At 41.3% G+C, this 13,294-nt stretch overlaps 1 protein-coding gene across 2 annotated transcripts in view; it reads left to right on the top strand.

Annotated features, from left to right (window-relative positions):
• Cfap54 (cilia and flagella associated protein 54) overlaps positions 1-13,294 on the top strand; it is a 283,006-nt gene that overhangs the window by 170,067 nt on the left and 99,645 nt on the right. For both annotated transcript variants that reach the window (XM_087557147.1, NM_001447141.1), the window contains 3 exon segments: positions 924-1,131; positions 3,127-3,191; positions 5,927-6,096. In XM_087557147.1, the coding sequence (XP_087413273.1) occupies positions 924-1,131; positions 3,127-3,191; positions 5,927-6,096 (443 nt within the window).

Genomic DNA, 13,294 nt, shown 5'->3' with positions numbered 1-13,294 from the left:
TGTCCCCTCACTCTGACCCCATGTTTGGTCTCTCATTATGTAGCAGGGCGGGTATAGGCATACATTTTTTTGCAACCTACTTTTAATACGGGTTCAATCTGTCCTCTGGCCTACCACCAGAAGAGAAAAGTTATTAGGATGTTGGGGAATAGACCTGTTCAGCAATAGTTCTTTTCGGGCGAGCTTGATCTTCTTTGGCACCAGTTCAGACCCATAGCAAATACCAAAGATGACTCAGCAGCTGTGGGCAGGCAGGCAGCGCACAAGCAATGGCAGCTGCAGACCAGTCCTCTCAGCTGGCAGACACCAGGCATGAACCAGCAGCTATAATTCAATCCTGAAGGAACGGTTAGGCTTGCCAGCTGACCTGAGGTGAGGCCACAGAAGCAGTAAACTACCACAGGAACCTCGCTAGCAGTTCTTTAGGTAAGTCTCTCTCAACAGCAGCATTACCACAAGTTGAGCTCTACAACACTCTGTAAGGCGAACCAATACATGGGTGTTGCTAGTGAATAGCGAGGCAGAGCAAACCAAACCAAAACTCAGTGCTCCTCTCCCACTGTCTGTGGGGTCATATTTACCCTCCTTCATCTCAGATCCTTACACGTGTCTGCTATATCAAAACATCCTTTTATTTGGGTCTGCTTCAGGGAAACATTCTTTCACATGTTTGCTTTAGCAAGACATCCTTGCACCCATGTATTCCAGTAAAATATCATTTGACATAACTAACCTCCTAAAGAAAGTAGAAGTTTCCATTTCAGGCAGGAGGCAGCATCAAGGAGCTGGGATGGTCCTTACTCTTACAGAACTATCATGTCTAATATTTTATCTGACACCAAATCAGAAATACAAAATGGTAGTGAAACTCAGGTGCAAGCAGATATTTAACTGATCTTTCCCCTTTCCCTTCTTACTTGTAGGCACTTGAAGAGCTAGTAAACAGAGGCTTGCCCTCCGTCTTGGTTAATCTTGGCTCCCAGCATCTCTTAAATAAATTTAATTTTGTCAAGTCACACTTCTTCATAAGTCTGGCTGCAACGGTAAACTGTATCCCCGACAATTCACCGAAAATAGTGTACTACCCGGTTATTATCGACAAGAGCAAACCCAACACCCAAAACGCAAAAGGTGAGCTTTTATTTTAGTTTCTGCTTTATCCTGGTTCCCTCAACCACTAACCACTCCATTCTCCAGAATCCAAATCAATATACACAAGTGTATATTCTCCCTCTGAGGTCCTGTGGCACACATATGTTTATGTCATGGCACAAGTATGTGCATATTCATCTATCCATCATGCATATTCATAGATATGAATATGCAAAATAGACCTCATCACTGTTTCACAGAATGCTCACAATTTTTGCGTCTTGTATTTCTTATGTAAAAACAAAATGCATTTTTAGCATCTTAAATTTTTTATATGAAAACAAAATCCATGGCTAGAGATATAGTCTGGCAGTTAAAAGCTCTTGGTGTTCTTGTAGATAACCAAGGTTTAGTTCCCAGCACCTACCCTGGGAAGCTCACAATCATAATTCAAGCTCAGGGGTTCTGACGCCCTCTGGATTCTGCAGGTACTTGCACACACAAAATTCACATAGAGACACACGGGCATAATAAAGATAAATCTCTCCCACTGCTTTGCTTTGATTCACTCTATCTGTTTACTATTCTGTGCTACGAGCATCCTGTGGTAGAGAGAAGCAGTCCCCTGTTGAGGTTCATACACTATTCCCAAAGATCCATACCGCAGTGATACAGATTCATATGATGGTGTGTATTCCTGTCGAGTATATGTGTGTTTTAAATATACTAGATTTTTACCTTAAAATAAATTTTATTTACCATATGATATTTAACTGTGGGTTTTATTTGTATCTATTTGTAATCGATAGTATATGTGTTTGGCATATATTATTCAGTTATGTGCATGAATATTGACATGGTTACGGGTATATAAATGGATAGGAATAAAGGTGAATGCATATATGATAATATCATACTATTTTGTATATTATAGATGTTTAATATATTTTAAAATCAAGGAGTGTGATAACTTTAGTTTTGTATTTTGTGTGTGTGGGTACACATGTGTATGTTTGAGTATGGAGATCAAGTCTCAACCATGGGTGTTGTTCCTTGGGAACTATATACTTTCTGTTTGGAGACAAAGTATCTCCCTGGGACCTGAATTTGTTGAAATCGTTAAGTTGATTTGTCCATTTGCTATATGCCTTAGAAACTTTCCCAGAAACCATAAGACATTTAAGAACCAATTTCTCTGAGGAGTAGGTTCTGAGAGCTTCTTGTATTCTTGTGCTAGAAGTGTATCTCTTTGGTCTCTTCCCCCCCCCTGCAAAAAAAGCCTAAATCTAATCCCTTTACTCAGCTGACCCCTAAGTTCAGAGTCTTCTGTTGTAGGATAATAGCCAGGAGGTTGGGATTGGAAGAAAAGAGGAAGACAGTGCCAAGTACCATTTGATTTTCAAATCATTCTTTCCGTTTACCCATCTTGTATGTAGATAATGTTTTGGTGGCACTGTACAGTCAGGTGATTTGTACTTGCCCAGCTGGTTGACTGACACAGGCAAAGACTTTTATCTAAATCCTGCTTCAGAAGAAGAAGGGTAGACTTTAGGCTGTAGATCAAGAATTTGAGAGAGATAGATATTCCATGACATTGCTTTGACTAGACTTGCTGTTCCAGATGTTTCCCTCCCTGCTATTACAATGAGGGCCTCTACCTAGCAGTAGAACTAATTTGTTTGTTTGTTTGTTTGTTTGTTTGTTTGAAGTGTTAGAAATTTATGAAAGATCAGGGGATGAGCCACAATTTTATATCAGAAATTAATAATCTAAGTAACATCATTCAGCAGGAAAAGGGTATTTTCAGTTTTCTGATGGGTTGCCCAACAGTCAGCATTAGCTTTCTAAGCTGTATTTTATGGAGTGGTTGATTTGCATATGCATTTATAATGCTCATTGTTGACTTTTTTGTATTTAAATTTATTTATGTGTCCCATGAGGGATGGATCTTAACAACTGCAAGTACTCTTTAAACTAACCATTAATCCTTGTTATTTCTAAAAATTTTCTCTTCTTCACATTTTTATATAAAAGATAATGAAAACTCACATGCCCAGCTTTTGAGATTTAGAGATGACTACACGCTTAACACCATCAAGGTAAGTCTGAAGGTTTTTTTTTTTTTCAAATCATGGTAAATAGCTTATCAAAATGCTCGCCACAAAACAGTCCCTTTGCATGCTGGTTTAATTCTCACACCACTATGATGTAGGTATTAATCATATTTTACTACACTGTGTTTCATAAAAGACCTAAGGTTTAGATATATGAAATTTACTAATGTTATTTGAATAACAAAACATAGATCTGGGAATCGAACCTATTTTTTTTTATTTAAAGTGTCCATGCTTTTTACCATTACAGTAAATTACCCTATGATAGTCCTTGCTGTGTACACACAAAATTTTAGAGATCTACTTCTTTCTTTTTTTTATTAACTGTGACTATAATAAAATTACACCGCTTCCCCCTTTCCTCTCTTCCTTCCAAACCCTCTTATACACAATGTCCTCCTTTCTCTCTCTCAAGTTCATGGCCTCTTTTAATTTTCTTTGAATTGTTGTTACATATATCTATGTATAAATATATAATCCTGAGTACCCAAATACAGCCTGGTCAGTCTGTATAATGTTACTTGTATGTCAAGTTTTCAGAGCTAATCTCTGGCCCTGGATAACCAGTTGGTATGCTCTTCCTTAAGGAAGACTATGTCTCCCACTCTCAGCATCCCTGTAGTTCTCTGTGTAGAGATGAAGCCGCGTGAGCTTTCTCCCTTGCAGTAGCAGCCTAATGGTGTGGTCCTTCTTCGGGTCTTATGTAGGCTACTATGAGGATGAGATTTCATGCATGTGGCATCTCTAATAGTTTTAGAAGACACACTCTTCTAATACCTTTTCTGTTCTTCTGGTTCTTAAAATCTTTTTGTCCATTCTCATGAACCCTGGATCCCGAGTCCAGGAATTGTGTTGCAGGCATTTCATTTGGGACATGGCTCGATCCACAGATCTGCATTTTGATTGGGTTATGGTTTTCTGCAGTGGTCTCTGCCTATCACAGAGGGAAGTTTCCTTGATAAGGAATGGGAGCTGTACTTATCATTGGGAATACAGGCAAATAGTTAGAATGTAGTTAAGGAAGAGATGGTTCAGTGGTTAAGAGCACTGACTGCTCTTCCAGAGGCCCTGAGTTCAATTCCCAGAAACCACATGGTGGCTCACAACCATCCGAAATGGGATCTGGTGCCCTCTTCTGGTGTGTCTGAAGACAGCAGCAGTGTACTCTCATACATTAAACAAACAAACAAATCTTTAGAATGTAGTTAAGGATTATTAATCTGGACTACTAACATGGCATTTGTAGGTTCTCCTCCACAAATTCCATGAATTCACTAGACCTGGTTAGTTTGTTAGGTATTCAGTACCACATATGATTTCCCTCTTGCTGAGCCTGTCCTAAGCTCAATTAGAGAGCTGTTGGTTATCACCAAGGCGTGTATACCACTATTGCACCCTTGGGGCGATCCTATCATGCTGGTTGATGTTGTGGCTCTTAGACAGCTGGGCCAGGGCTACTGGCTCCATCCCTCCTTTGGAAGTTTGCACAGTACCTTCTTACAGTACTGTGAGAACCAGTCCACAGTTGTCCCATGTGGAAAGTGCATGATGAGACCTATTGTTTGAAAGACTGTCTTCTGCCATATTAGTTCTGTTTACTCTCGGTTATCTATCATGAAACTTAATCAACTTCAGATTCCCAATTTGGCAATCAGAATTTAACTTGGAATATAGTCTGTCTTCATTATGGATTCTGTCTGCTAATTTGCCCATTTCCTAACATTTATTGTAACTTCAAAAAAGCACACTCTTGACACCCACGCTTTTATGATCATTTGTGGACATGCTCAGTATGTCAAGAAAATTTAATCACAGGAAATTTGAATATAAAACAACTACACCCAGCATGCCCAGGGCCAACCATGTTGAATGAGGTTCTGTGCTAGCATTTGGTTTCCTTCTTTTTGTACTTCTACATTTCTCTCATATGTCAGGACAAATTCAGTGGCCTTTACCAGAATCTTCGAAATGCGGGGGAGGGGGATTTTATAATATTTGCATAGACTTCTCTGCTTGAACATCCCTAATCCAAACATTTAAAGGCTTCAGTATCTAAAGCCTTTGGAACTCTGTGTCAGCGCTTAAATGTCTCAGTTTCAGAATTTTTTTTTTGCATTAGTAATCCCCAACCTGTGCTATACTTTCCCACTGCACACGTGTTTCTGTTGTCGATGACTCTTGTTGTTTAAAAATGTCCCTCATATGAAAATGGTGTCTAGTACTTGTGATGTGCCTTACAGAGAAAATAGTTACTCCACACACATTTCGTTCAGTCATGAACTATACAGTTCTTTTGCCTGTGAGTTCAGAGTTAATGAAGCACTGTGTGTGTGTAGTATGTCGTTGAGTATAAACACATGTTAAAACAAGGTAAAATACTGATCACCTGATAAGCATGTGACAAGAGGCTCCCAGGCACATCTCTCTGTGCTGTCCCCAAGGGGCAATGTTTTAATGTTGACCAGTCCATGTCGACGGTGACTCCCCAGAACTGCACAGAACTGTTGTGAACAGAGATCCAACAGCACTGTTGTCAAGTCTACACCTGATGCCGCAATCTCCTCTCTGGGCCTCTCCACCACTGCTTAGGTATTCACTCCTGTGTCTCTCGACCTCTGTTACTGCTCTGAATGTAACCATAGGACAACAACAACAAGTATTTGTCAAGAGTGAGACTTTATCTCAGAGTTTGTGTCAGCTGTGTGGTGTTCTTTCCTTAGTCCATTTTGCTGATGGAGGCTGAGGACAAGATCAATTCCCTGTTGTCAGAGACAGAGCGCCAGTGCAACAGGCCCCTCTATCTGTCTTCTGTTGCTGACCTGGAGATCATGGTGGAGGCCAGGCTGCACCTGGCAGCAATCGCCCTGCAGAGATTCAGGCCAGCATACAGGTGAGTCCTCTGGAAGAGGAGGAGCACTCCCCCATCCCCTCCTCAATTCTCTCCTCTCTCTCCTCTCCCCTTATCCCCTTTCCCCACCTCCCTTCCCTCCTCCCCTCCAGCTTCTTTCCCCCTCCCCTTCTGTATCCCTTTCCCTCCTGCATTCCCTTACTCCCCCATCCTCTCACTCCCTCTTCTCTCTCCATGCCCTCATCCTCCCACGCCCATCTCCCTCAACCCTTACCCACTTCATGCCCTCAGCCCTTCCTTACCCTTTCATCCCTTGACTCTTCACCCCTCACTCTTCTGGCCCCCTACTCTGAGAGCCCCAATGCTGTCATTTGGGGTCGGGGGAGGCGCTCATTCTCATTTGGTGATGATTCATATTTCATGGAAGTTTCAGAAATCCTGGGCCACATTGGTGAGCTTGACTTTAATTATTCATGGGGTTTTAAAATTCATCTTCCAGGTTGGGGATTTAGCTCAGTGGTGGAGCGCTTGCCTACCAAGCACAAGGCCCTGGGTTCAGTCCCCAGCTCCGAAAAAAAAAAGAAAAAAAAAGATCCAAAATTCATCTTCCATAGGACACATTGGTTTTCTACAAAGAGATTCCTTTATTAAGCACACTAGGTAGGATGTTTAAAATCATATAAAAAATTAACAAATTAACAATGCTTAACTTTTGATTAATTTATTTTTTTATAAGATAGAAACTCATTGTTTTATAGTTTATTATATGTAAGGCCCTTGGAGGTTTATTTTTTTTCTTAAGCACTAAATAAACATATGTAAAAGGGGCCTGAAGAGATGGCTTAGTAGTTAAAAGAACTCTTTCAGAACACCCAGATGGGGTGACTCACAACCCTCCCTATCCCAGTTCTGGGGAGGTCCAGTGCTCTCTTATGGCCTCTGAAGGCATCTTCAGCCAATACTAAACATGAACACATGTACACACATATGCACATGTGTGTATTACATGTAATAAAATAAAAACAAGATAAAGGAGATCTATTTTTTCGAAAGTAGCATCATCTGAACTGTGCTGTGTTGATCTGTCCAAGACACTGTTGAGGGCTGGACCATCTAAGAAGGTGATTATTTAAATGTGCATAGTCGTGGCAAAACTTTCATTCATCGATTCCTGGTTATTGATTCTTTCAGTAGCTAGCTCACTATGACATTCTGGTCTAGAGACGGATGGTGTAAAGGCTCCTGTGTGCATGTGCATGCAGTCATGTATAAAATAGCATTAGTACAGCAACTCTTCATAGTTGCAGAAATACTCTGTCAGTGTCACGCAACTGGTGATAAACACATCAGAACCACGAAGCCCTCAGGCACATAGTGGTTTGTTTAAAGACACATGTGCCTGTATCATTCACTAAAAATGGTTTTGAGCATTGACACTATGCTAGCACTGTTTTAGCCTCTAAGGATAGATCAGGGTCATGTATACACCTTAAACATAATAAGTAAGTCGGTTATATACTTAGTGTCTTGGAGACTGTCGGAGTAGAGATGTTGGGGTTGGGGGAAGAGGAAGAGTTGTATGATATACATATATACATATATATGTATATATATATATAAGATTATATACTTCTGGCTTAATACAGTTGAGTGGTAGACTGCTATATATCATGCCTGAAACTCTGGACTTAATTCCCATCATAGAAAGAGATAAATAAATAATGATCATGCGGTTGTAACCAAGAATATGGGTCAATTTTTATGCTCACTGCCGACTTCCAGGCTTCTACCACTTCCCTTCTACAACAGCACCTGTGTGATCAGGTAAGAGTGATCAGTTTCTTGCCCCTTTGCCACTGGTGGGGCGTTTTAGAGCATACACGTAGGAAGCCTTACCCAAATGGCACCACCCAGCAGGCAGCATAAAACAAACCAGGTCCTTTCCTTGTTCTCTTGAGACACATTTAAGATTCCAGGAGCCCGCCATGGTCTCTCTATAAGTCTTAGTGACATGCTTGGCAGGTTCACACTTTGCATTATGTATGTGTTGTATATGGATTTTATTCTAGACACAGAACAAAGGGTACTTCTCCAGTTTCTAAGCAGTCATGAGAGCCCATCGGCTCTCTGTGGAGTAGAGGCTCTCAGGGCACGATGTGAAGATGATTGGCCGTGTCTGAGACCTTTGGGATGGAGGTATTTCTATGTCAGAACTAAGACATGATCACCAGATTCATTGTAGTATGCATCCCTGCTGCCAAGCAACTGTAGAACTCCTGACCCCTCAGCATGAATCGAGGAAGTGGGAACAAACTACGACATTATAGTCATTTATATTACTCGTGTGCAATTAAAAACAAACGCAAAAACCAGCTGGGGTCTGGAAAGAGGATAGGAGCACTTTCAGCCAAGCCTGGTGGTCTAAATCTAGGATCCACGTGGTAGAAAGAGAGTACCTACACACACACACACACACACACACACACACACACACACACACACAGACACACAGAGAGAGAGAGAGAGAGAGATAGAGAGAGAGAGAGTGAGAGAGAGAGAGAGAGACAGACAGACAGACCTACAGACAGAGCAAAGCCAGCTGCTCTTGCTAGAGCCCTTGACGAAAGAGCAGAAGGTGTGGCATTTGGAATCATTACCCTCCAGTGAAGACTTTCCCAAGCTGGTGGGGTCTTCAGTGGAACCATTTGGATGTTTCTGTAGCATCCCAGTGCTGATGGCTGTCTTGAAGAGGAACACATGGGTGATGGAACTGAGAGTGGAACAAGATGCTCTTTTGGTAGACGACCATCTTTATTTGAGAAACAACTGACAGACTGTGTCTGTTCACGTTTGGAAATGTGGCAGACAGTTTTTTGAAAAAGCAAGTATGCTGCTTGCTCTTGCTTCTCTTCTAGGAACAGATCTGTCGGTATCTGCTGCCTATGACAAAATTCGAGCTTTCAAAGGAACATCTGAACTTTGGGGAATCTGAATTTGTCACATGATCCTGAGAATTTGGTACCATAAGTGATAATGTTCATGAAAATAGTGTTTAATTATATAATTAAGTAGTTCAATAATTTGTGTATTTATATAACTCTTTGCTGATGACAAGTGCTCTGTGTTTCAAAATCTTTGAAAGCAGAACAGACCAATGGCTATTAACATAGAAAACCTTTGTCAGTGTGTGGTACAAGGCTCTAGATGGCTACACACATCTGAGAAACTATCAAAGAAAAATGTTTGTAGTTATCTAAAGAGGGCACTTGGGGCTGGGACAATGGCTTAACTGGTTGAGTGCTCGTTAACTAGCATGGGGACCTGAGCTGAGGTCTCCAGGACCTACGTGAAAAAGCCTGCCAAGGGAGATGTACCTGTAAGGCTTGCTCTCTCACTCGAGTTAGAGGTGGGAGGGAACAGAGACAGGAGGATTCTCCAGGGCTTCCTGCTCAGCCAGCCTATGCAGGCAATGAGGCTCACATTCAGTGAGGGCACTTGTCTCAGTAAGGTTAAAGAAGCAGTAGAGGAAGAGATGAGACATTGACCTTTGGTCTTCACATGCAGGTGTGTACATGTGCATGCACACATGTATACTCACAAACACGCATTCACACATATATCACACACACACACACACACAAAGAAAAAACATTTTATATGAGATTTAGTCTTATCCCTTTACTTTAATCAAATAAAACAGAACAACAAAGTGACGTTAAAGCAGGAATGAAGGTGGGTTTTCCTTTATAAGGGCAGTCAGTAAAGGAAGCTACTCTGCTCACATTTTAAAAAATATTTTTATTGCATAAAATGTACCATTTCTGTTGATATATAGTAATTTATTTTTAGCTTAAAATAAATTCAACATTCAATAACTCAATTTGTGATAGGATAAATGTTGATGGTACTCTTTAGAGGGCCCCAATAATTTTACAGATATTTATAGTTTGTGGGGGCGAACAGCAGTACTGAGATCAAACTTGAGTTACAGTAGTCCATAGTGATAATATTTTTATAGCTGTACTTTATTGAGAGCTATTGAAAATGTATTAATTATAGGCTTGTGGTTAGACCGTTACTCCTTTTTTTTTTTTTTTTCGGAGCTGGGGACCGAACCCAGGGCCTTGCGCTTCCTAGGCAAGCGCTCTACCACTGAGCTAAATCCCCAACCCCTTAGACCGTTACTCCTAATCATAAATTATTTCCCCTGACAAACTTTAAAGGGCAAAGAAACTTTTAATATATGATTTCTAGTAGTGCTCTTTTCCTCAAACTATATGTGAGAGCAACAACAACTGTAGAATACACACACACACAGAGACACACACACACATACATGCATACATGCACATATGCACATACACACATGCATGCATGCACGTACGTGCACACACATGCACACACATGCACACATGACAACATGCATGAACACATGCACATGCACAAACATACACTTTGTTTTGGTCATTGACCTCCTCCTTTATTTGTCCGTACACATTCTTTTCTCTTTTGGTGTGGAGGATGACAGTGATGAGTGCCTGCTCCCTTTTAATGAGAAAGTAATGAGAATGAAAAATTATAAGATATTCAGGGTTGTCATAGTGGAGCTTTAACCTGAAGACTTGGCAGATGTGTGGTAGGCATATGCCAACTCCGTGCCAGCATATCGGAACGCTCCCGTCTTAAACACGTGAATGTAGCTCCTGGCACAAACCCGGCAGCAATGTTGGTGCTGTTGCCTCTTTGGAGCAGAGCCTTTGTTTTGAGAAAGGTTACTGTCAAGATGAATGAGTTTCTCTTTCGTGAACTTGACCCCCACCCCATGAGCTTTGGTTGGGGCACTGCTGAGAGCGTTGGACAACCCCCTTTCCAAATGATGCCTGACATTTCCTGATACTTCTAATAAAATTATGTGTCAAGGAAATTGAAAGGTGCTTTCCCCAGGGTGACTGAGAGAGTGAGCTGCATGGATTTCGTGAGAACAAACTGACCATTTTTGTCATGAATGTTAATAAGAAGTAAATGGGATCAAAGCTTTCCACAGCGTGATTCTCCTCCTGGACTCTCTTTCCGAGCTCCATCCTTTTGACGTTGTTTAAGCAAATGTTCCTTCCTATTTTTCTTTGTACTTAATTCATGGCCTGAAAGGGAAAACATTCAAGCCTTTTGATTTTATGACAAAAATAATGCCTCTTGGGATTTGAGACATTAGAATGAGTCACATTTCTGGACTTCTCTGTCTACCAAAGAACTTGAAATTCTCCATTGTTCAGTTGCTGTTGCTTAAATGCCTGTCCCTGGAGTTTGTGTTTTAGAAACATAACTCTTGGAGGCATATGCTAACAACATCTCTGTAGTGGCCTGAGTGAGATATGTCCCCTATAGGCTCGTGTGTTTGAACACTTAGTCTTGAGTTGGTTGTGCCCTCTGGGGAGTTTATGGAAACTTTTGGCGGTGGAGCCTTGCTGGAGGAAGTGTGTCACTGGAGGAGGGCTTGGCATTTTATATCCTTGCCCTTCCTGTTTTGTCTCTTTGTACATGTGGAAAAAAATAGAGCAGCCTCTGTTCCTAAGGCCATGCTTGCCCTACCCATTGTCCTGTCTTCCACTTCATGATGGACTGTATCCCTGTGCAACTGTAAGCCAAGATAAACCCTGTGAAGGGATTTTATCACAGCAAGAGGAAAGTCACCAATACAACCTCCTTTGAGAGATCGTGTCAGGAGGGTAGTGTCCTAATGCTGGCATTGGTGGCTTTGTAAGAAGCAAGCCTGAGCAGATGGCAGGCTTACTCCGTCTCGCCACATTATACTCGACTGTGTTATAATGCAGCAGGAAGCCCTTACCAGGTGATGACGTCAGCCTCTCGGCCAACCTCCCTCACCCTTCCTAATACTGGGACCCTTTAGTACAATTCCTCATGTTGTGTCATTTCACTGCTACTTCATAACTGTAATATTGCTTCTGTCATGAATGGTAATATAAACATCTGATAGGCAGGATGTCTGATATGCGACCCCTGGGAAAGGGTTTGACCCGCAGATTGAGAATTGCTGCTCTAGAACAATGAGCTAAAGTACACTTCCATTCTCAGTTGCAGGTATGTTGTTATGGCAACAGGAAAAAAAATACCCTAAGCAACTACACAGTAGCAAGAGGGTTATGACACATTGGTATGTCCTACGCTTCACATGGTTTCTTTGTCACCAGTATGCCAAAGCTCATGTCATTTCTCTTTATATCAGAACCCAGGCTTTGGAATGGGTAGAGTCCATGGAGGGGACATCACTGTCTTCTTCCTGGGTGGTACAGTTGTGAAGGACCAGTCTGAGAAGCTTTCCTGTAGCAACAGGGTGCCCCCAAGTGTGTACCCTTGATCCAGGGATGGTAGTGTAAGTGCCGATGAACCGAGGCCCAGTTAGGCTCGTTGCTCTCCTCTTCCTTGTTTCCATTCATTTTAAACAAAAAGCAGTAACAGCACCTTAGGAAGTAGTCAACAAATGCTGCAGATGTTTTCACAACCCAGCACACTCTCGGGAGTTTAATATTCAATAATTGCTAAAATATTGGAAAGCTGCTTAACAATTTAGTAAAAAAAGAAAAAAGGAAAAAGAAAAGAAGAAATCAATTTGGCCTCTACTACTTTTCTTGCCAAATCAATAAACCAACGATGCTGATAGCTAGCGTGTGTTTGCTAAAGACATCCCACTGTCGTCGAATGTCAGCCTTGGTGGGTGGGGGTTTTGGTTTGTATTGTTTACTGCCCTCTGTATCCATGGCTCCTAGATTTCTTCCTGGCTCAAAGCAGATACCCAGCATGCATTTCCTAAGAAACGAATCCTAATTTAATCATCAAAATCATTCATGTTGATGTGGTTGGAACTGTTATCATCATTCTCATTTTATAAAGAGATTGATAATTGCATTTCCCAAGATCCCACAGCTTAAGCGTGACACAGGTGAGCCTTGAACTCTTTCCCCCTGTGTACAAATTCCTGAAAATTAGGCTATACAAGATGAATTTAAAAGCTTTCATTAACAACATAAGGAAACATAATTAAATAGCAGAAGCTCCAAAAACTTATCAAATTAGAATTGAGTTCAAAGAAAAATGTCAACTGATTTAATCTGTAAACTATTTTAGTGTTCGTGTGTGTGAGAAATGCTTGCAACAAGAGCCGAGGAGGTAGCTGTTGCTTCAGTAGAAGGGTGCTGGCCTAGAGGGTGCAGTGCCCTGGGGG

The sequence above is a fragment of the Rattus norvegicus genome, chromosome 7 (genome assembly GCF_021556685.1).
Source record: "Rattus norvegicus strain SHRSP/BbbUtx chromosome 7, alternate assembly SHRSP_T2T, whole genome shotgun sequence".
Taxonomy (NCBI): Eukaryota; Metazoa; Chordata; class Mammalia; order Rodentia; family Muridae; genus Rattus; species Rattus norvegicus.
This window is presented reverse-complemented; position numbering and strand designations above follow the sequence as displayed.